General features: G+C 35.4%; 1 protein-coding gene across 10 annotated transcripts in view; it reads left to right on the top strand.

Moving 5' to 3' along the window:
- SPOCK3 (SPARC (osteonectin), cwcv and kazal like domains proteoglycan 3) overlaps positions 1–25,369 on the top strand; it is a 318,573-nt gene that overhangs the window by 195,450 nt on the left and 97,754 nt on the right. For 7 of the 10 annotated variants that reach the window (XM_080591794.1, XM_080591793.1, XM_080591796.1 and 4 more), the window contains one exon: positions 13,133–13,247. The exons of 1 other annotated variant lie outside the window; for it this stretch is intronic. In XM_080591794.1, the coding sequence (XP_080447920.1) occupies positions 13,133–13,247 (115 nt within the window). Of the gene's footprint in view, positions 1–6,550; positions 6,645–8,060; positions 8,195–13,132; positions 13,248–25,369 lie in introns of those variants that run through there. 2 more of the 10 variants (XM_080591797.1, XM_080591795.1) reach the window with 2 other exon arrangements.

Raw genomic sequence — 25,369 nt, forward strand, 5'->3', positions numbered from 1 at the left:
TCAGTGGATAATGTTTTTCTAGTTGTGGATCTCAAATTATTTCAGTATTTATTTCCAAAGAATCACTGAATGGATTCTAAATTCTTACATCTGTTTTAAGAAAGGCTATATGAAGGATTTTTAGTAAGGTTGAACCCTACTCATGAGATGATCTTGCCTTCAGTAGCAATGCCAGTTTAACTCTTTATTACTGCTCCCTTGACAGCCCATCTTATGTTCTGATGCAAGGTCTGTAGTGCCATCAAATCTTGAATAATCATAAGTTAAAAAGTGATTTTTTTTTTTATTATAATCCAGCTAGATCGTAGATTCAGGTAGCCATTCAGATCCACAGAATAGTTAAGTCAGCAAAGTGGAAATGTGACAGGGGGCTGCAGTGACTGAGTAGAAGCAGAGACCTTCTTAAACTGACAGTATGCTAAGTAAAGGGTATCTGGAATTGTTTTCTCACATTTCACAAACCTGATAAACGTTTAGTCCTTCAAAAACTTCAAAAACCCTCCTAGAAAGACTCATCCTTAAAGTCCTTCTACTCCTGTCACTGGGCTGTGATGTCCAGCTAAGAGTCTTGAAGTCACAGGTGCCATCGTTTCCTGAGGACTGTGCCTGAAAATGTTTTGGTATGTATTAGGACTGCTTATTTTTCACAGGCTCACTTAATGGTCTAGTGAATTTATGTTTGCAACAGGGATTTAATAGGAAAGCATGTAAAATGGCTAACAGAGTTATCAAGAATATGAAATCTGAAATTATTGCTCACTGGTGAGGGAAAAAGAAAGCCTAGTAAATGATGTTTGAAAAAAGAAAAGAAAATGGCTATATATGTTTTTCTTGAATGTAAGTAGAAGCATTATACTTCTTAAAGCACATTTTAAATGTTAAAATTTGCCTTTTTTACTCATTTGTATTTAGCCACCTCATTAAAAAAATGTTTTCTTACTTAAGTTCTATTCTTGCTTCTTGTGCGTTTCTGCAGTGTTGTTTGTCTTTGGTTGAAATATCCATAACTCTTTACTGACTTTCAATTTACAATGTGGTAAATAACATAGATCCAAAGACAAAGTAAGTTACGTACTCTAAGACACTGGCATGAAAAAGTCCTTTTAGTAACCCCTGCATTTTTCTTGCGTTTTGCTGGACAAGGTTGTTAAAGAAGTGTAAGATTTCAGGATTGCTCCTGAAGATCTTGGGAACTAATTGGAATCATGCTATTATTTATCATCCATGCAACTGTGAGAACCCAGCTTGACTTCTCTTCTAAAACTCTGCAAGGGAAGCAGTAAATAAATACAATTTTATTAAGTGGACTTTGAGTGGATTTGATTTGAGAATCAGCGGGATGGACTAATGGACAGATCCAGAAATTATCAAGTAGCTGAGTTGGAAGGGACCTACAAAAATCATCTGGTCCAACTACCTGACAACTTCAGGGCTATTCAAAAGTTAAAGCATGTTATTGAGGGCATTTTCCAAATGCCTCTTCAACACTGACAGGCGTGGGGCATCAACCACCGCTCTAGGAAGCATGTTCCAGTGTAAGACCACTCTCACAGTGAAGAATTTTTATTTTTTTTTATCTCCAGTCTAAACTTCCCCTGGTGCAGTTTTGTGCCCTTCCTGTGTGTCCTGTTTTCAGTTACCAGGGAAAAGAGACTGACACCTCCATCTCCCCTTCCGCTCATCAAGAAATTTTAGAGAGCAGTGAGGTCGCCTCTGAGCCTTCTTTTCACCAAACTAGAAAACCCAAGTGTCCTCAGCCTGTCCTCACAGGATGTATCCTTCAGCCCTTTCCCCAGCTTTGCTGCCCTCCTCTGGATGCTTTCAAGTACCTTAACATCCTTTTTATATTGTAGAGACCAGAACTAAATGTAGCAGGAGAATCTCCTCTTTTGACTGACTGGCTGTGCTGTTTTTAATGAATCCCAAACTGTGGTTTGCCCTCTTGGCAGCCAGGGTGCACTGCTGGCTCACATGTTGAGTCTGCTGTTGGCTAGCACCCCTGGATCCCTTTCTGCAGAGCTGCTCTCTTCTGTCTCCCAGTCTTTACCATTGTCTGGCATTACTCCATCCCAGGTGCAGGACCTGACATTTTCCTTTGTTGAACTTCATGTTGTTGCTAGTCATCCAATTCTCCAAGATATCTAGATCCCTCTGCAAGGCCTCTCATCCCTCCAGGGAATCACCATTATCACCAGCAAACTTGCCGAGGGTGCATTCCATTCCTGCATCCAGATCATTGATAACAATGATGAACAGAATTGGCGCTAGAATTGAGCCCTGGGGAACACCACCAGTGACTGTCTGCCAGCCAGACGTAACCCCATTCAGTGCAACCCTTTGAGCTCTACTGTTGAGCCATATCATCACCCAGCGTAGCACAAACCTATTCATCTCCCAGTTGGACAATTTGTCCAGAACAATGCCGTGAAGGACAGTATCAAATCTCTTACTGAAATCCAGAAAGGTTATCTCCACTGCCTTCCCTTCATCCACTAACTTGGTGACCTTGTCAAAGACAAAGATTGAATTGCTAAGGCAGGACTTTCTACTTTCCCTTGATGAGCCCACATTAACTATGTCTGATAAGAGCTTTGGCATTTAAATGCCTTTCAGTATCCCCCAGGACAGTCTTCTCCAGAACCTTTCCAGGGACTGAGGTTAAACTAATAGGTCTGTAGCTTCGTGGGTCTTCTCATATGCCCTTTTGTAGGTAGGTATGACATTGGCTAGCTTCCAGTTGTCAGGAACCTCCCCAGTTTTTATGATCTACCTCATTTTTTTTTTTACTTTTTTTTTAGAAGAATACATTAAGTATTTTAAACAACAATGAAAAGGGAAAGGAGCATGTACGTCCATACATTTATTTAACTGTGTATCTGTGAACAAATAATTTTATTCAGCTAGGTCTTGTTGTAAATTACTGAGACTTTCTCCAAGTCAGTCAACTCCAAGTCATGAGTTTTAAACTGACATTTTAAAAAAAATTGTGTTCATGGATGGAAACAAGCAGACTGCTTCGTGTATTGAACATATGTTGCAAGATAGATAAACACAACTGTAAAAATTTCAAAATAGGACTTAGCTGAAACTGCAAAATTTATCAGTATGTCAGATAAAAGATGAGTAATATTACTACCAAACGTATTTGTCATGGTAATAAACCCAGGTCATTAGTAAAGTTATCACTGGTATTCATTAGACACTTTTCTGTACTTGTCTGCTAATACAGAAATGAGTCTCAACTTTCAAATTGCTATATTGAGTCAAGGTGCATTTTGGAGAGAAATGCCAGCTTTGGCTGTGGGACGTTCTGCCTGAAGCACTGCATGCTGTGCCTCCCTGAGGCCACCCAGCTTGAATTGTTCTTGCCAGCTACTGTCCACTCCATCCTATCCATGTACAGGGAACACACAGCTTCTTCATCTTCTGTGCTATGTCATGTATTGATAGTTATGAGTCAGGACATGGATGCATACTCATAACTAAGTTACAGATTTCTTTACTGCAAGCTAGTAACTGCAGAACACCTGTACTTGTGTCTCTATTTCCAAACTACAGGGATCACTTACTCTGGAGACCAGAAATACTTCATGCAAACATGAGTCTAGTGATCCAAGAGAAACCCTGCAAAGAAACATTACAAAGTGAATTTCTAGTGGAGTAGGTCCATTTTGTTTTTTACATTCATAATCCCCACCCCCCCTCCAAATGGCAGCTTAATTCTATCTGGAACTCTTGCAGGTTTGGTATGTTTGTGGTTATTAGCTTGTTAGGAGTGAAATATTTTTAAATACTGAAAGCAGTATTTACTGCTTACTGTAGTATTTACTACAGTATTTAAATACTGAATTTCAGTATTTAAATACTGAAAGCTGAACCTGTTGGAATTTTCCTTTAACTTCAGTAATTTAAAGCTCAAAGGACTTTCCATAAATGGTCTGGCTGAGCCAGGATTTGTGCAAAAGCTTCACTGACTCAAAAAGAAAAAAAAATTATCTTCTGTATATTGCGCTGCAGGATGTGATTTCAATTTTTGTGGCTTGTTAGAGAACATATTTTATGTCTAGATCATCATTGAATTTTATAACAAGTACTCTTCCTGATTATTTTTGTTATGCTAAGCTTCTCTAAAATACACATATATATGTATTACTGATGTATTGGATACTTTATGTGAATAATATACTAGATTCTGTTTTAGCTGTTTAAAAAAAAAACATTAAAAATTAAACTAAATTAAAAATTAAGTGGATTACAGTCAAAACATTCTGATTTAAGTTTTAACATTTTTTAGCATAAAAATGATGGAAATAAATACAGAAATTGACCAGTTGTACAAGAGAGTGGAATAATCAAGATACATTTTATTTCACGTTGCTTTGAAAGAATAAGCATTTTGCCGTTTAAAGATAATAGTTGGGAGAATTTTCAAGACGTTTCTTTTCCACTCTTAGAGGAATACAGACATTTCTTTCTCCTGATTGAACCGACAAGTCAGTTATGATGCAGACAGAATGTCTCTAAATCATGATTTAATATTCTTAAGAAAACTAGTACAATGCTTAACTACTTGGTAGTGCTACATTACTATTGTGAACTTTCATGTAGTCTTTACTACTTTACTTTATCTGCAGTTACTTCTTTCTGCCAAATCAAGGAAATGGTCATTGCGATTTAAAAATAAAAGTGCTTCACTAAAACTGCTGAAATCTTAAATGATGCCAGCCAAGTATGCACATGCATTTCCATTAGTCATACCTGTTTTGGATAATTTAGCAGAATATTTATTTAGCCTGCTGTCAATTACATCAGTCTGAGTCCAAAGTAACTCTGTTCTTTGGCAATTTAAATTAATAGGATCTTTTCTGAATTTGTGTAGGTGTAACTAAGGGCAGCATTTGACTTTTGCTTCGTGGACTTTCTCATTTATATCAACTTTTGAGCTGTGGGTAGAATATTCTATTGTAAGTGTTTAAGGAATACCTACCAGTGAGAACACATATTATGGTAATGTTATTGAAACACAAATATGTGTGAGGAGGAGAATTTCTTATAATTTAGAAGTTATACAAATGCTACCACAATATCAAAAGCTGTTGGAGGGCACCAGTGGTTGTTGCTAAGCACACAGTTTGAATTTGGGATGAAGCATGTAGGACAGAAATGTGGAACTTGGGCAAAGATTTTCCCAAGGGATTGCATTTTTAATGATGGTACCTTTGAAAATAATGTGGCAGTGCAAAATTTTGACATGAGACTTAATGTATCAACATTTTTGTCCAGTAATTTGTTATAGCGAAAGCAATTTTCAGAACCACAACTCCAATGTTTTCTTCTTATTGGCTTATTGCTTTGCAATTAGTTTGGTATTTTGAGTGGAGTATGTATGATGGGATGATGAGGAGTTGCTTTGGGTCCTTAATGGTTTACAAGCCGTTTGGCAATCAGCAGTACAATATTCTTCAAGTCCAATTATTGAAACAGTTTTATAAGGAAAAGAGGGGGAAGAATACAATTACTATTAGCTATTTTATGCACATTCATTAACAGACACATTTTTATGATATAAATTATCTGTCATAGCTGTTTATCTTGGGATATACCCTCTTAAAAAACTTGCTTGCCCTTTATTTCATGTTGAGGTTGCTATGAGCAAAGTTTCTGAAGTTTGTGCAAGGCTTCTGCAATAGAAAAAGAACTGTTGGCAGAAAGTGCCCTACACAGTTTCCCTCCTCACTCATATCCATGCCCCTGTGAGTTAGCATGGGGTTGTGGACTAGGATCTATAAATAAGGTTTATGCTTCTGCTTGAATGACCAAAAAAAAAAAAAAGTGTGGCCCAATCAAGACAACTGTTTTGAGGAGTGTCCAGAAAGTATGAGGAAAGTATTTTGAAATTGTGAAAAAAAAAAAAAAGATTAAACTTTAGCGAGCTTCTTCCAGACGAAGACAAGAGACTGCCAGATACAATATTATGAGTCGGAATAAATGTATTTTTAGATACTTGTTCTTTGAAACTTTACTGCAGCAAAACGGGTGAGCAAAAAGAAAATATGCCAGTACTTATTTAATGTCAAATGGTTCTAACTCACCATTCGATGTTTTCTTTGCTTATCAGAACTTCATCTAGCTTAACTCCAGGTATTGCAAGGCAACTACACACGCAGTACTAATGTATCAGAACTTATTAGAATAAAATGCTAGGAACAACAAAGCATCTGAGAATAAGCATGATAAAAGGTTTTACACAATTGTCCCTGGTTCATCAGGATGGAGACTTCCTGAAAAAAATCTTAAAAGCAGGCACTTCTTGGGTGGATGCAACCTCCATGCACACAGACACATACTTGTTGAAACATTTGCTCACAAGTTGAAAACCAAACTTCTAGACTGCCTGTAGCCTTCAGGGGTTTGAATCTAAACTCCTAATTACTTGCTTGGCCACCAACAGAAACACTTTCTCTCTACTCTTCTTACTGGAGTTGTAGATTCATGGGAAGATTCCTTTTGTGAAGGTTCAGCTGTAGCTACCCATTCTCCTTTTCATGTTATCTAGTGAATCTTAAATGGCAAATGCAGTCCCTGGGAGAAGAAGCAAAAATTCAAGATTCTTCTTCTCAGAACATCCCCATCAGGTTACGGAGGTAGGCTGTTTCTTGTTTATTCTCTCATTATTCATGTATATGAGATTGTTAGCTGCACAATGGTTCATTTTCATGTAAAGATAAAAAATGTTTACTCTCAGGTATGTTGCATAGCAAGACTGGAAACTCTTGGAATGAAAAGCAGTATGGATTCAAACCATCTGTGTCTGGGGAGAGCCTGTATGTATGTATGTCTGCAAATTCTGGATGCAGATCACCATACAATTAGGGCAAAAAAAGGACCACTGTTACTGCAATTAAATATCTCTATTCTGTTTTAGTTGACAATATCAGCTGAGTGTTTATATGCTCTATCATGCTTTCCCCCCTGCTGTTTCTGGAAATTGTGGTGCCAGGATCTTCCTCACCTCTCTAGACCCAACACAATTCTGAGTGAGAAATTCTGCTTAGGAGTTGAGGAATCATCATATTTCAAAGTGGAAAACCAAACGTACTGATCATCTTTAGGTTTCTTCAGGAAATAAGTAACTTATGAAAGCAGGTAATATGAATCAATCTGTTCTAGATGTCTGTCTGCCTAGGGTTGTAGCTTAGGCATATGACTATTAATATTTTATTTAAAACACTTAGCTAATTTATATTTTTGTCCCTTGCCTCTTAAACTAAAGGAATCGAACCACTCATTGGTTGCTCAAAACATAACGTAGGTTTTGGTGAATTTAGTAAACCAGAAAGTCCATCTAGTTCTTTTTCTGCCTGTCTGAAACAAATCTTGAACTTCAGAGGAGGGGAATAGACCTTAGGTCTGAAAACTTTGCCCTTTAACCTTCTTTTTTTTTTTTTTTTCTTTTTCCCCTTTTTGCTGTTTATGGAAAATTGGGAATATGTCTAATTGTAAGATTCTAGTAATTTATCGTGGTTTCTACAACGGAGCTCTTATCAAGAGGATTCCTATATTATGTCTTGCTAATCTTGATTTCCTATTATATTCCCAATAAACATGATCTGGATAATGTCAATTTCTGGGAGCACTAGCTGGAAATTAACTTAGAGAAGAGATGGAGAGAAGCTTTCCTGCATTGCTCTTCCAAATCTGAATGATAAATAAATAGATCCATTAGTAATTGTTGAATCATTTTTTCTGAATATTAATTACTTCCTTAGGATGTGAGGATAACAAATCCATATCCATCTATAAAAGTCACCAAGTGAACCTAATTCTGTTCCATAGCTTTTCAGCATAGCACAGATTATTTTTAATTAACAATATAAGTTCTTGGAGAAAAATTATACGTTACAAGCATTTTATACCTTTGTAATTGTTTTTGTGGCAATGAAATTTTTCTACTTACTGAAATTTAATTACCACTGCATTTGGTATTAATTTAGGCAAATATAAGGACAAATGTTAAATATGCATATAGGCAAATAACCTATTTTTTTTTCCGGAGTATTAGGAGCTAAATAAAGCTGAATATTACCAAGTTAAGAAAGCTAAGATCAGACCTATATCTTTAGAAGCTGGTTGTATCTGATCTTCTAGGATGTCAGCTGATACATTATAGCCACAAATAAAGAAATGATTTCTGGTAAGCCATAAACAAACATATTGCTATGTTCTAGAGGCTCTTCATCGTAGAGGAGCCATCACCTATTTTTAGTGACAGTATAAATATGCTGTATGATCTAAGTTTTCATTTCAGTTATGAAAAAAGGGTGTCTGGTCTTCATGATTATGATGATAATTTAGTAAAAGTGATGATGATTGATGTCTGTTTCATGCTGAAGAAAATAACTGAGGGATGCAAAAATTGCTCCACAGTGGGATTTTGGCACCTATGATGTTTCCAGTGTGAACATTGTACTGCTTTATAGCTGCCTATTTTAGCAGAAGTTGAAAGCAACGTGTTTTGTTGCCAGTGCAAGACTGCATACTCGGAGTGAGGTGGGGTAATGCAGGCACATTTTGTCAGCAAATACTAAAAGATGCAGAGAAGAATTAAAGACTTAATGCCATATATTTTCTGAGTTAACTTGACTGAGTTATAAGCTTACATTACATCAATGATACTTTCCCTAGAATCCCTGGAATAAATTTATGTATTTTCATCGTAGTTTAAGATATTTAGGATGACTCCGTGTGGAGACAGGTCTTAGGTATGTCCCTGCAGTGTAATGGTAGTCCAGTTCTTACTCAGCATGAAAAACTTAAGACCATTGTTTTAGTAACTGTTTTTCTTGTGGTTTGTCATTCACTTTGCATGAAAAATATCCATGTGTGTGCTTTGCCTACTCCAGATATGACATAAAACAGTTTTTGTAATTATTTTGTTTCATGCTTGTTTTTACAGAAAGAAATGTCTGTGCTTTTATAAACATCCAATTTATTTTAGTCCTTTCACAGCTGTGCAAATTAATAATGTAATTTGTATTTTTTTTTTTCATTTTTATAAAGCACGTTAAATACTAAAAATGTGTGATTGTGCAAAATGTGCACTTGGAATTGCTCAAGATTTCCATCCAGGGCATCATAAACACAGAGTCAGTAAATACTCGAAGGTCAAATTGTTACCGTAAGGTTTGGATGGGCCCTGGAATATATCCCCTGCCTTCCATTCCTTTTGGTATATGACAGCCTTTGGTAGGAGAGTGCCCAGTCTAGCCCAGGAAGTGGTTCACTTTGGAGATGCCCAAAATAGTTCTCTCCATCAGACTCTCCAGTCAACTCTTAGCTACAAAGGCCTGCCTCTGCGAAGTTAATGCCTAATATTCCTCAATGTCTAATTGTTATATGTGGTGTCTGAAGTTTCTTATCATTCATTTCTCTGAAGCCAGACAAAGATGTCAGGACAGTCTTCTGCCTCTGCAGAACTGATTTCTAATATTAGGTTCTCAGCAATGTATACCTGTTGCTATCTTTAATTTATAAGGTGCAGTTTGTGACTGAGTGGTCCTCAGAAATGTTTTTCTTTTAAACACAGAATTCTGAACAAATCTGGTTTATCTTTTGTGGAAACTGTCTGTTAAATACATAAGGAAACTAACCGAGTATCAGTACTCATTGAAACTCATACAGACTCTTTTGCTTCCCAGCAGTGGTTTTTTTTTTGTTTGTTTTTATTTTCAAAATCTAGCATATTCATCTGTGTTGTCACTTATGTGGTCAAGGCCATTTTCTAATTTGATCTCCTGGTTAGATCTTTGGGACTTCCAACTTAAAATGGTGGTTTTTTGTTTGTTTGTTTTTGTGTTTTGTTTGTTTGTTTGTTTTGTTTTTTTTCCCCCTAGGAATAAAATCATTTTGATTTCAACAATAAATTTGAGGTCTTCTTCCCTAATTTGATAACCATCTTTATGTTGTCATAAAGGCCAAGTGATAGTATCATCTCTTGGTTATAAAGTTGGGTTCTGCCTTTAGCATTGCCAGAAAGACATGTTACAGCTTGATAAATTTTGATAGAATTATCAAAATATATCTTCAGAGTCCCAAGAACTCAGGAAAAGAAATAACCATTTAAATCACGTTTGATTTAAAGAACACTTGCATGATCACCCCCATTCATCCCTTTTCCTGAAACACATTTTCTACTTGATACTGGACTCAGCATCCTTGTATGATTCCAGATTTCTTCTTGCTAATGTGTTTTTATTTCAAAAACCTATGCAGTTTTACAAAATATTTACCTGAAACTATGTTGGTGTCATATTCAGGTATTGCTACTGTAGTGTCTCCATCTGAGAGCATTCTAGGAAGAGGCGCTTGAGCAGTACATTAAATAATAATTTGTTCATGTTCATTAGGGAGAGACATTACATTCTGCTTGACTTAAAGCAGAGAAAGTATTTTCCACGGATGTTAAAACCCAAAGTACGTTGGAGAAGGATACTGAGTATGCTTTCGTTAATTTGAACTCCAATTCTATTATTCTAGTTCAGTCATTCTAGTCATTTATTGCTGCATTTCCTTCCCACTGGTTTAGAGTTGTTGTAATCAGAGTTATTAACTACAGCTGGATGGCTCATTGTGTATTTCTGGCTGTTTTGCAGCAGAAATAAAATACCTGGAATAGGAATGCATCTATCTACCTGTATGTCTTAAGCTGTAATTAAAGAAATCTTTCTTTTCAATCTGCACTGAATTACTGTTATATTAATGATTTCATCACATTTCTATTTTGTTAATAACATAAAGTATATATTTTGTACAGCTGAATACATTGTTAAGAAGGAAATAAGAATGAAAAATTCACCATTTAAACTGTATTTAATCCTGCTTAGCCCCCAAAAAATTACATGTCAAAACTGTAACTAACTGTCAGGCTGGTCTTGTTTTCTGGGTGCATGCTTTGTCAGCCTTATATTAATATCACTTAGCAGTTCAAATGAAGTTGTGGTTAAAAGTTTACTTTTGATCATGAAGAACACAAGAATATAACTTTCCTTTCAGAAAATATGTATGCAAATACACATTTTATAAACAAATGTGAAAAACAAGGGGAAAGCATTTCTGAAAAATAACTGAAGGCTGGACAGTAATCTGCTTAAGTGAAGGTGAACACAGTATAACTGAATATTAGTTGTTTACAGCTTTTTTACTTGATTTTGAAATTGGCCATTTAGGGTTTTCAGTACTCTTTCTTTAAGCTAGGGTTTGGTATATAGTTTCTTAGGTTTTTGTTTGTTTGTTTTGGTTTTGTGTTTAATCCAAATAAAATAAAACCAAAGTGGGGTGACATGGGGAAGGCCTTCCATGTAAGAGAAGGATATCCATAGGAATAAAAAAAATAGTTTGGGAATATTTAGATCTACCTGAAAACACTGTGGTGATCAAAGAAGGGAAAAGTTGTTTTTTTCTGGTGAGAGTGAATATTGGCTGAAATTTTAGAATCTACTGTATTGTCATGTAGACTTGATTAGTCAAGAAATAAGCTATGCAAATTTAACACTAAGTAATGAAAAGGAGTGTTTGACTTTTTTATTCCCAGAAATTAGTATTTGTAGTTTAAAGTGTAGTTCAAAGCTGAGGGTGTATTAAAGAGCAAAGACTGAGCTACAAAAGAAACAGAAATAAGAAAGCTAGAATATTGCAGGCAGAATTTATTTTTACAGAGGGCTACATCCTGAGATCTCTGATGCTGTTGTCATATTTGTACTCCTACCCTATCTTTATTTTCTTTCTAATTTTCTTTCTTACTTTCTTGGTTTTACTATTTCTTCCCTATTACATGTGTCTCATTTTCTGTTGCTTTTAGGCTTTTGGATTTCCCTCCTTCTCGGTTACCTTTCCTCTATTCTTCTAACAGTGCTTTTTACATTGTGTATAAGACCTCTTCAGGAGTTAGAAAATGCTGATTCAGACTTTGAGTTGATCAGTGTCAGGAGCATGACTTGGCATACTCATACAAATCACTCATCCGCATATTTTAATATACTTTTTCTTTTATTTGAATCTCATCTGAGTTATAATTTCTGAGTAAATTCAGATATTGTCATTATTTACCTATTAAGAATGCTTAGTTGGAAAAACCCAGCTGTATCTTAGTTAGCAGGAAAGAGAAACTACTTTTACGGTAGAAATACCAGTATTTGGGGATTACAGTGAGAAAGTGGCAATTGTTAAAAAAGAACATGGCGGTGAGTAATTTTATTAGCTACACAGCAGCTAAACTTAGTCAATGGATGCTTTTCCTCTTCTCTGTGTTAATTTGCAATGGACCAGCATATTACTATTTGTGTCTCACTGAATTATTACTATACAATGTTGGTTCGTACATGTTATTTCATGGTAGAAATGACATGAAAAGGATTGAGAAGTATGCTTTTTTTAACTAGCATTCTGGTTTACAGCTTTTACAAAGATTTTGTATGTGGGAGGTGTAGCAGCCAACATCTGAATGAACAAATGTTCCAAACTCCTGATAAATGCCATTTGCCCATCTTTTTGGCATATTGTTTTATTGTCATTTCAGATGTGTTACAGCTTTAGAACTATAACAACCACAAACCTAATTCTGTTTAGAAGTGATGTCACTGAAATGGAGAACTGAAGGCAACAGAATCCAATTCAAAGCATTTTCGTTTAGACATTAGTGCTTTGAATGACAAAATGGATGTGCAGGATTCCTAAAAGTCTTCAGCAAATTCTAATATCAAGAGTGTTTTTAGCTGTAGTGAAAACCACCAGCCTTTGCCTTTGTTACAAACCCTGATAAGGAGAGAGTTGTGTAGGATACTTAGTATTTTTATGAATAAATAGCAGTGGTATTGTATGAGAGCATACAGGAATATGCATGGTTCATGAAGATCTGTTTTCCTTGTTAAGGAATTTTGTACAGTTTCATTTTGCCTTATTATTGAATATGCTGCATTTTATCCTGATGAAGATCAGAGCCGTTCCTTTTGGCTACCTGTACAAACATCAAGCCAGCCCTCCCCCATGTACTTGGTGGGTTTTGTGTGTGCTGTATTTCTTTTTTTAATTGCATGCTTCTAGATAATTGTTAACAATTTTCTAAAATTATTTTTAGCTTTAGATCCGGCTAAAGATCCATGTTTAAAGATGAAATGTAGTCGCCATAAGGTCTGTGTTGCGCAGGATCAACAAACTGCTGTTTGCATTAGTCACCGAAGGCTTACACACAGGTAAATACTTTAAAAGTTAATCCTATAGACATTTTTAACAGTGTTCATGACTGACTGTAAACCATAAGTATACTATAATTAGTTTAGTTATTTAACAACATATAAGCAGTGGATTTTTATAAGTAATTATGTATGCATAATTTGATTAGATTGTTTAATATTTGATTTTTTTAATAGGCTGGTAAGCTAGAGGGCGTACATATTTAAACATCACAAGCTGCTGATGCAACTATATTTAAGGAAATACTAACTGTGCAGTACCAAATAAATATTGTGATTGTGGTAATGCCCTGCTGCTATGCATTGTTTTGACTTTTTCACTTCTTATATGAGGCTAGAGAATTCAAAACTGTCTGTTAAACTTTTATATAGTGTGCCTTTTTTTCTTCTATGCATTCTTGTTTTGCATTGGACTTATTAAATATAAGGAACATACAATAGTTTTTCCAGAATCAGAATGCAGATTATTTTCATTCTTACCTTTTCTTTTTTTTTTTTTGCGGGGGTGGGGGGAAGTGGAGGTGGTGGTGGTGAAGGGAAAGAACAGTTCCAGATCCTCTATTTATGTAGGTCTCAGTGTGGCAAATTTTTTGCACTTCTCTGGTTTTATGTGGGGTAGATAATGTATAGGTAGGAGGCCTGAACGATACCCTTAGTTGAATCATGAGATTATTGTTTGCTCAGGAGGTGAAGTGAAGTTGCATTTTTGACTTGGAATTGTTCATTTTTTTCGTGCTTCATTGTGGGAAACAGCACAGTAGAAAGGATAGAGCCTTAGTATCACTAAACTTCAGTATCATGATTGAACTAAATATTTGATAAAGTTTCTTGCTCAGTAGGGGCTGAAAAGAGCTAAGGAAAACAGCGTCTTTCTTGTGTAATGTAAAAAGATAATTTTGAACTTTTTAGAGAGCCAGTACCTCATTGTGAATGATATAAGGAATGTTCTTCCTTGTGGCTAGTTATGTTTAAATACACCTGTCTATAGCTTTTTCAAATGAGCAAGATAGTACATAGTGAAATTAAAAGTTTAAATTATCCTAGATCTGTAGCTGCAGATAATTAACAAAAACTTATTTGCAGAGCTATGCTGTTTCTATCAAATAATCTCAGGGTAGAGCTAGTCATTTTGGTTTGATAAGGTATTATGTATAATAAGTTGAAACAATTATTATCAGAGAAAGCCAGGTAGTCTAATTTCAGCTGCATGTGAACTGCTGGGAATATGTCAGTGTAGATTGTGAGAAGACAACACAATTGTTCAAAATTTCTGAGGAGATATTAGACACATCATTGAAAACAGTGGAAAAAATGGCACCTCCACTTTAAGTATACAAGCAGCAGGTAAAGACTGAAAACTTTTTACTCTAGATGACACTGCATACGGTGGTTAAATTAATAAATGTATTGACATCTGCCTTCATACCTGTATTATTCCTCCCACAGTCCCTGGCACTCTTTTTGAAAGGTAATATTTTACAGGGCAAAGCCTCTCTGAATATAGCACAATCACATAATGGGAAACTTTGAAATGACAACTTGATGATTAACCCTTGTAATAAGCACTGCACGTCTAGTCTTGTAAGCTAGGTTAAGCAATTCTCTGCCTACTTGTCAAGCAGGCAAGCCAGGCCAAGGATTTCCAAATGTAGATATCCCTGTTCTCGCAGGGTATTAGCCTCAAGGAGAAATCAATTGCTTTGTGTCTTCTTTCTAATGCAGTCTTTGACTTTTTTGTAGTGTGGTGGCACAAGAATATGAGTAGCGTATTCACAAGCAGTCTTGTCTGCTAGTCTTTTTTCCTCTGTTAACTTCTTTGGCCTTAACTTTTGTTTTATCCGTTAACTAATACCTACAATTTGCATATTGATTGTCAACGTAGCCACCTGCTTTTTTTTTCTTTTTTTTCTTTTCAGTTTCCCAAAGGATTGGTCAACTCAGTTATATGTTTAGGTAAAAGCTGAATGAGACATGTTATATTATCAGCCACCAGGTTGTTTTATCTACCTTTGTCCATTTCTAACATATCCACTGTGTGTATATGATTTAATGGGAGTAAACCTTCACAAAATTTCATCCCAATAATTTTCTTTTACCACTTCACTTCCTCTGTGTGTGTGCATGTGGTATTCTTCAAAGATTCGATAATTTAAATAATATCTGATTTAATTATTTTTTTAAGCACGTGGGGGTGTCTCCTGGAAAATAGTTGAGTCTTTTTTCATGGATTACTGAGAACTCTTTATAGGCACTATGCCAATAGATTTCCATTTGGTCATATTTGCTATGTAGATGTTCCAGAAGTTATTCTCAAGAAACCTACACTGGAAAATTAGTTTTAAACATGTGAACTGGTACAGTGGCATAGGTTATGCTCAAGAGAAAGTCAGGGAAGAGGAAACTGCGTACCTCCAAGGCAAGTGAAAGGTTTGTGAGCACCTTTGGGCTACCTCTGGGATAGAAGCCTGAGATACACTGATATAACTGAATAGATTATTCTGAAGAGTCATCGAGTTGAAACTCTCTGACTTAGTTAAAAGTTAAATTTTCCATTATTAAAAGCACTGTTTTGAAGCAGCAATATTTCTTTGTTCAGAAATTTCTGTAAAATAATTTTGTCACTCTTTAAGGTAATAACATAGACAGAGAGGTTGATAATCAGGGGAGGTTGATAATTGTATCAAATGGCAAATTCACATTAGTAATTTTTGTTGTTTTATTAAAAAAATGGCTTGCAGTAAATATGCTTACGCTTGGATATTCTACTATTGAATAAATTTATCTGACTGTGCTGTCCCATTTTTTTGTTTGGTCATTTTTTAAGTCTTTACAGCACAATTTCCAAATGATTGTAACCATGTATAGCTTGCTGAGAGTATCACAGTGAAGCATGTGATGAGTAGTAGATATCCCGGCCATCTGGAAGGATGTTAGCGATATGATGTGGCATGGTCCAACTGGTTTAATTAATCTGACAATACTCAGTACTGACTCAACCTGTGGTTTCAGAAGTATTTCAGTTGGTGTTAGACTGTGCTCTGTTGCATGATTCAGGTATACTTGTTCTGCAGTGTGATGGGAAGGGGATGAAGGACGTCAGTGCATGTAAGTGGCAGCTTGAGAAACTGGTGTCTCCTGGTGATTAGCTTTGCTCTGTAAGTTGCACCCCAGTTCTAGGAAGCATGTTTTGCTACAGCTGTGGAAACTTGAAGCTGTGTGAGGAAGAGAATGAGAAGACCTCTTGATATTTGCTCAGGAAGTAACTTTTCTTGTAACAGTTTGTACTGTTAATATGTTAGTAGTTCTGGACATCGGAAGAGCACATCAATCAGTGCGCTAAATTTGGCACTAAAGCTGGAAATGCTTGTAGAATTTGGGGATGACAGTGAGTGTTTTTCTGTAGATCTCAATGGGACTTCCAAGTTATGTTTCAGGATACTTCTTCCGTCACCCTGTCAAGACAGATCTGAACGTGTAGAAACTTACTGCCTCCCTCTCTTTTTTAGGAAGTGGTAAGTGATTTTTCTGTGAATAGATAGCTGTTGTCACTGACTGAAGTGGTGTTGATGCAGAAGACTGCAACCATTCAGAAAATCTCTTTTGAGGTCACAAGCTTTGGTGAGCTCAGGAGGTTATTGTGGCATTCTGAATCATGCTGCTGTGCTGCTTTGCTTCAATTTCAAAGTTTGTCAAAGAGTATTTCTCTAGCTGTAGTTCAACACTTTTATTAGATTTGCTGTATTAAATAGAATAGTCACAACATTTCTAAAATAATTTCTAAAAAGTATTTTTAATAAAGTCTATTTACTTGAAGATGCCTAAGGTGAGACATTTTTCCTTCCAGTATATCAGAATATTCAACTTCTGCCATGATCCTCTTTAAACAGTTTAAACTGTCTGAGCAGTTTTGGGTTGAAATGATGTCTGTATGGGATGCTGAAAGGCTGTTTCCTGATAAAGGCAGAGACTGTTGAACATCACCTGGTGTGACCTAGTAACAGTGCTTTTGTTGCTACAGTATCTCTGAAGGAAAAAGGCAGACATACCAAAATACTGAGAAGCTTATGCACTTAAGTAAGGCTTAGCTTTTTTTTTTTTTTTTCTAAAGGGTGCCTTTAGATTCCTTGTTTTCTAATTCTGATAGTAGAACAGATACATATACTTACTTTCCTTCTTGTTGTTAAGAGTATTTAATCACACAAATAGTTTCATGATAATATGCAGAGGGAGAACTATTTTTAAATCAAATGCCTATATTTTACTTTAAAAATTGCTCGTAATTATGCTTTATATAATCTTCATTTATATTTAATTCAAATGGGGGAGATTACTTAAAGCAAGTTCTTAAATATTTAATGATTATTTTAATGAAATGTCACAAATTAAGTGCAAGAATTACAATTTCATGTTTTAACTTTTTTGCAATTGAGCTTTAATCATTCTTAACAAGTCAAGATGTAAAATATATTATTTTTAGTAAGGCTGACAACAGAAGCAATTTTGCTTGTAAACTTAGCAGAAGAGCAAGTATTTGAATTGAAAATATTAAAAATAGTGAAACCTTGATACACAAACTGGAAATTGATAGTCTTCTCAACATTTGCTAATTCTCAAATTGCAGTTCTGACTTTGCAGCTCACCACGATATTTTTCTACAGGCATTCTCCCTCTCTTGATTATGCATTTGAAAGTGTGACAGAAAGTTTCAGTATGGCCCTGCAGAATCACTTTCCTTATCTTACATGAGTGGGAGAAGATGTTTGCTGCAGTATGCTTGCCTTTGCAGGGTTTCAAAACCAGCCACTCTATCTCACTGTTCTTTTCATGGTGTTGGGGGTCAGACAAGCCTATGGTTTGCTATTTCTTCAATTTATATGGCAGCAGAGATAATGTTTCCCCTCAATCTTGAGGTGTTGAACGCAGGGCTTGTTTCCTTTTCTGCTAAGATGGCAAGTCCTCTTCTAGCGAGCTTCTACAAAGCCACAAAATCCTGATGCAAGAGCTTCCTGTACTGTAAATACTGAACATTATTTGACAAAAAGGTCAAAATAAGTGTTGTATGTCATTGGTCATGAGTGTAGTTTGCAGTATCACAGCTTTAGAAATCATTGAGGCATGATTAGAGATGCCAGGTGTTTGTTGGCAGCAGGTAATTGCATTTGCATATCTGCTGGACATGACTTTGTTGGAAGTTGTGTTCTGTATGTGTTGTGTTCTTAGCTGTGCCCTGTGGAGAAAAAAAAAAAAAAAGTGTTTTAAACGGGAAAACATGCAGGATACATATTAATATTATTCATCTAAATGCTTCCATGTGGATTGCTGTGGGAAAAAAGTAGCTGCCTGTGTTAGAATGTGTAAGAAGCAAATCAAAGTCTGATGTGAAATAGAATTTTTCATTGATTCTTTGAAATGCTGGAGATTGATGTTAACTTTTCTTCTTTGCCTAAATGATGGCTTTACCATCCCTTTATGCTTTCACATTTATCTTTATTGTTTAAATGGTAGGCTTTATGGGGAAAGAATCTATAAAATGTCTGTACGTATAATAATGAAATGCTTTGGAGCATACCTCATTCAGTTACAAACACAGCTTGTAGAATATCATAATGCAATATTGCCAATATGGTGAATACAGTGGTGTGAATGTTATGGTTACGAGTGGGATATTCATCATAGTAATAGAAATTTGCCTACTTGTTTTAGTTTTCAATCGCTTCACTTTCAGGAGATATAATTATTTGATTCTGCTATACTGAGAAAGCTGGGAACAATGAGTTTAGCCCTGTGATCTTGGGGAAGGGGAAACAAGTTACTTTAATATTAAACCAGAAGAGAGTTGGACGGGAAATAAAAAGGAGTCAAAATAAGGGGGCAGTAGGTGGTAATGGATATTATTGAATACCTACAATGGAGTATGTGCTCTCTATATACTCAGAGCAGCAGGTGGTAAAGGTAAACCCTTAAATCTTCATGTACTTGTGGTTGCTCCTTTGAACAAAGAAAGTGATACTGCAGCTCATTAAGACCATGAAAAGCTGATAGCTAACTGGGCTTGGAAAAGTGGAAGAGTTAGTCTAGCAGCAAACTATTGTAACTTTGCAGATCCTGATAAATAGTTTGTTAAATAGATTTAAAATGGATAATTGAAATATGACAGGACACATCACAATTTTCTCTTAAGAATAATATCCCATGAATCACAGGCTGTTGTGTTAAACTATGCAGTGTCTTGGTGCTTGCTTGTAAGCAAGCAAGTTAGCTGCAGGTAAAGAGCAGGACTCTAGAAAACATGAAAAATGGGACAATAGCCTCTCAGTAGCAAATTTAAATATAACAATATACATGGGAGAGTGCCTGTGGTTTTAGCTTGTATTCAACTGAATTTCTTTCACTGAAATTCTTTTTGGTACTGCATATTTATCAAAACAAAAATATTTAAGCCTAATGCTTATACAAGAAAAAAGAAAAAGTTTGCTTCAAGTGTTCCTCCTTGCTTTTATCTCAAATCAGCTGCAGGAGACAATTTCCAAGTGAGGTTAATTCAGTTGAGAATGAGTCATTATACAGTCCATTCCAAGAATTGACTGTTTGCTAGAAGAAACTGGTGAAGTGATGACTTGTTCAATAACATTTAGAAACACATTTTTATATAGCTCTGGAAATACAGAAAATTGTAAGTTTTCAACCAAAAGTATTTTCCTGGTAAATACCAGTGTCTTGATGTGTTATACCTAACCTATTGACTATTCTTGCACTGATTGATCCTAGTAGAATCTGATCAAACAGAATCTCTTTCTCTTCCTCTGTAAGTTAAAGAAATATGCTGGATAAATTTGACTGGATAATTTAACTTCATCAATGCTTGGATGCATTAAATTTGTCAGTGCATTAAATGAATGTGCCATTTTGCTAGGGAAATGTAGATCTTTGTTTTGTGAATTCCCAACCATACATTATGCATCCCCTTCCACCCTCGATTATGAAGGTTCTGCAGTGCTTTTTATGGATTTGTTTGTAAAATGCAGATCAGCATGACAGTTCCATGCAATAGGATAAATAGATTGCAGTTCTCTGCCATGTCACATCCATGGCTTGTTAAAATGGAACTAAAATGCAGAAAGACCCACAGTTATTACTTGTGTACATTTTCTCTTTCTATTCAATTTCTTACCAAACACTTCTTAGATTTCAAGAGCAGGAAACAGCTGTAACACAATTCAGGTATTCTAGTTCCAGTACTTTTTTAACATCTATTATGTATAGGGAATCTCTAGGGAAATACTTAGAAATAAGGGCTCATTCCTTGAGTAACATTTTTTTTTATGATTTATTTTCTTTCTCTTTGCATATTATGCATTGCACTCATTTACAGTTCCTTCTTTATCTTGTTTTTATATATTTTTTTTGCTTTTTTATGATAGCAGCCTATGCAAACATCATTTTAATAACATAGGGAGGGTGTGTAAAAGACGACTAGGATTGCCCTGCCATAGAGGTGTGCAGCTTTTTGGATCTTTGGAACAAAATTGACAAGAAATGGACATCTTGAAGAGTGTGTAAAGGGATAAGAATTATGTATTAGCTTGTAAAAGAAGATTAGATGGCTATTGAATATAAAACTTAAGGATCTTCCTGAAGGTAGAATGAACAACCACAGTACACAGCTGTTTTAGTAGGTTTTCTGTGCAATATTTTCCTTCCCAAAGTGACCTCTGTCCTACCTGCAAAGTACCAAAATGGAAATTTTGCATTCGACCCAAGTTGTTCTAGAAGCTTGGTCAGTTTATAGTCAAGAGTCCTGACAATTCACTAGTCATGGACAGAGAGTCATAAAAAGCAAGCATTCAATGAAGTTAAAGCAAAAAATTATAACTGCTCTTCTTGAAATAGAGCTTTACAAGGCATGTTCCAGAGAAGTGTGTGGACTGAACATCTATAAAACGTGGAGCTTGGTAGGTGATGAGCAGTATAGAGGGCCCAATGATACAAAATTTATTATTTTAAAAATTAAGGAGAGAGTGATGAGTGCTATTTGGGTAAAATGCTACCTCTGTTGTTACTTGTTACTTTGTTCTAAAGAGTGAAGTTAGTTTTAGGAAGAACTATTCCCTAGCCCCCAAGTTTGTGGGGAGTAGGACCTGCATTCAGTGATTAGCAGAAGCTTCTAATATTCCTGCCTGTTGGTGTAGTCTTTAAGTTACCACATGACTTCACTACAAACGTGTGAAAGAACATCACTTTATTATAACACTGAAGCTAATAATGGTAAAAAAAAAAAAAAAAAAAAAAAAAAAAAAAAGTTTTAGCACTTAATCTAATTTACTAAGGCAAGCTAGTTGCATAGTCTCATAGTTTTTGTGCCAACACTTGATCTTATGAAAACTTCCTTTAGGCTTTTGAGTTAAATGACATTTCCAATTTCTGATTTGGTTCAAAGCATTGGTCATCTCGTCCATTATCTTGCCTTGGATTCCTGCCCTCTTACAGTGTTTTGGAAGAATATGGGAAATGGGAAAGATGAAAATTTGATCTAAATGCTTCTTTATATGAAGTTCATCTTCCCTAGCTGCGTTCACCTTAATGTTGTAACATGAGGAAAATGTTCTGTCTCAGCTTTGAAGTGATGAGTGTTGGGCCCTGAAGCATGAGATTGGTTAACCTTTCCCTGTGATGGATGATGTGACAGAAGCCCAGAGTAAATTTCAAATGCTACAGAACTGTAACACTGATTCTACTGCAAAAATGAAAGCAGAACCTCTTCTGATTCCATGCTGTGCTACTGCGTGGCTGAGGTGATTGTGTCCCCAGGCATAAAAAGTGAGTAATTCCAAATATGAGAGACGCCCATTCTGTAAGAAGAATGCACACACATAGAGGCATGCATATGCATATGTTATGCACACACACATACATGCACATGTAAATATAAATATATCTGTACCCACATATATGCTTCTTTTTTTTCTGTTCATATCATATGTATGTTCATATCATATGTATGTTCTGTTCATATAATATGTATAATAGATTTCCAGAACATCAGAATATGGAGTTAACAATTAATGAATGCCAGATTTTCAGGGTAGGAGCATATTATTAACTTTCAGTGAGGCTTTTATCACTTTTGAAAATGGGAGTTAATCCACAGTAACATCTAGATCTTTTTAGGTCATTCTCAAAAATTTTTAGGCTCTAGGATCTCAAAGGATAGGTCTTATTCTCAGGAATAATCTTCTTGGTTAGAAATACAATTTATATTTTGAGGTTGCTCACAAATGTTTCCCATATGTTTGATTATATGTTAAGTGAAAAAATACAAAAAGCTGAAAATGCCATGTAGGCTTGAGAGGTAGTTGCAACACACAGAATAGCATTGTTTCATTTGCAAAAAAAAAATAGTTTAAGAATTGTTTAAAGGTTCAGTTTGTCAGATGAGAATCAATCTTTCTGAAAATACTAAGAGGTCTTGTAGATCAGTACACCATGATTTAAATAAAATCTACTGTATTTGAACAGTGTATAATGACAATGGTACTTTTTCAGTAAATATTCTCACTGGAGGCTTTCTCTGTGCCCCTTGTGGAACCACGTATGCATTGAGTGATGAAGAGAATGTTTGTTAGAGACTTTTAGACTTTTCTCTGAAGACGTAATATTTTTGCTATTTCATTCATATGTACTGATTCCTTTGTTAGCACCTTACTCTTCCATTAATATATGAAATTAAAAATGGGGGGGGGGGGGGGTGTTGAGTTTAGGCCTATTAAGTTTCTGATTTAAAAATAAATAAAAAAGCTGAAATTGCAAGTCTGTAGTTCCCTGAAGTGAACCGAACAGTTTTCAAAGAGTCTTAGAACTGGTGGGGAAGATACTGTGGTGTTTTTTTGTTTGTTTCTTTTTGCTTTATTTTTAAATTACAACCTGGAACACCCTTACTTTCTTTTAAATAAGAAACAAAAACAAAAACAAACTAACAAAAAAACAAAAACAAAAAACAGAGAATAAGGAGCAGTACAGCTTTGTGGCTTTTCTGTATCTTTAGGTGCTGCAGCATATTTTTATGATGATTACAAAAAAGGTCTCCCAAAAGAAATGAAGTAAAACAAAGGATTTGCTTTGGGCACGTTGTGTGAAAGTTGCAAACACTTTTAGGATGTCATCATTTTACATTATAACGCTGCTGAAGAAGGCCAGCTGGTGCAGTTAAGTCTCTTAATGGAAATCTTAGTCTGATTCATTACTGTGATTTGTAGTTGTATACAGAAACACTTAATCATTCTTATGCTCCAAGCTCTATTGAATCTACTGAAGGTTTTCTGTTTCTTTGCATAATTTGTGCTGCCAGTCTGCCAGCTTGGCAGTGTTTCAAGCTTGTTGCATTATCTGTGTTTGTTTGCACAGGAAGTGATGCTGCACGTAGGCTGAATTTACAGTAATTCTTTTGTAATAGGTTAATGAGCAGCACTACTTCATTCACAATGCTAACATTATATACCTTTGATTAGTCCAATTATTGTACAGCTATGCCATTGTGATCCCACTTACACTCTACAAGGTACTAAAAAGGAAATTGCTTAGTCATAGCTTAATTGAGCTTGTTGAGAAAATAATTTGGACTTTCATGTGCTTAAAAAAAGGGGTGAAAATATGTAAGTTTCTGAGATTTTCATATGCTCCACAATTTAATACATTAAAGGAAAAAAGTGAAGCTTCTTTGTTGCTAGCTGTTTCATTACATTGGGAAGGAAAAGCACTGTGCATCATGTTTTACATGTGCTGTGAGGGACTTCTCTTTCCTTGGTTTTAATGTGTTTCTTCCATAAATTTTGGTGGAAGTTATGGATACACAGCTAGAGGAAAACGGTACCCTCTAATTGTATTCTTTCTCAGTTTATAAGTAACTTCTGTTAATGTGAATGGAAGATATGGATGCAGATGGCAAGAACGTATGCTGCAGTACCAACGTTAGCCATGTTAGCATTATCGCTTATTAAGGTTTTAAGATACCCGTAAAGTATTTAAATTTTGTGTAGCGAAACTTCTAAACTTGAAATGTGCTGTGCTTAAGGAAAAACAAAACAAAATAAAACTGTCTATAGAAGTCTAAAAGAGATTTTTTTTTTCTTTATTTTTTAGTGTATTTTTTTTTCTTGGTACATAATATATGTTTTGTAGAAGATTAAAGCAAACTTGAAATAAGGGAAGCCTAAACAGAACCTTTTTATTTATTAGTAGAACACATCTCAGAACATTTTTTCCCATTCAAAATCTGTGATATGCCTTTTTTAATGTAAATGTGGAGTTAAACTCTAGAATGATGCAGATGGATTTCAGTTAATTTACTAAGTCCTAAGCCTACTCATGTTGTACCTGCTCCCTTAATCTTGTTCAGATTCTCAGTGGCCTGTGGGGGCAAGAGGATTCACTGGATAATCAGTCAGCATGATGAGTTTTTCAGTGATCAGGAATGTCCTACTTTCCACTTCTGCAATGAGATTATCAGTTAGGATATATATGTATATAGGCAAGACAACGGGCTCTAGCTTTCTGTATTTTTTTCCATCTTGCTAGTCATCGAAGGCACACTCAGCTGTACCACCTTCTAAATGTCAGTAAGTTTTTCTTCAAAAAGTTGGGCATAGGAAGGAATTACGAATGTGAAGTCTGATCTAGAAAAGCATTGCTGTTAGAGTGTACAACTTGTGACTAAGACAGTGGGATGTTAATGTGCTGTCCCATTAATGAGAAATTGTTTATGAGCATTTATTTTATTTTTCTTTGGCCTTTTCCTTCACAATATTCCTGCAAATCTGATACTTAAAAAGATTGCCTTTTGACAAAATTAGGAGGGTTGTTGAAGATGGTGCTTATAGATGATTTTTCTGTCCTTAGCTATCAAGTTGTAATCGTAGTCCATAGCAGTAAGATTCACTGTGGACTTTTATGTCAGCACTTGAAATATTACGAAGTAATAAAAGTAATGGAATGCTCCTTCATCAGAAAATGCATGCAAAATGAATTTAGGAACTGTTCAGTATTCCTTCTTACAATTACCTACCTAAAAGAAAGCTTGCACTTTTTTTCCGTTTTTGTAGTGCTTTATAAAGTAGTTGTCACTATCA

This window comes from Anser brachyrhynchus, assembly GCF_964034855.1.
Source record: "Anser brachyrhynchus genome assembly, chromosome: 4".
Lineage (NCBI taxonomy): Eukaryota > Metazoa > Chordata > Aves > Anseriformes > Anatidae > Anser > Anser brachyrhynchus.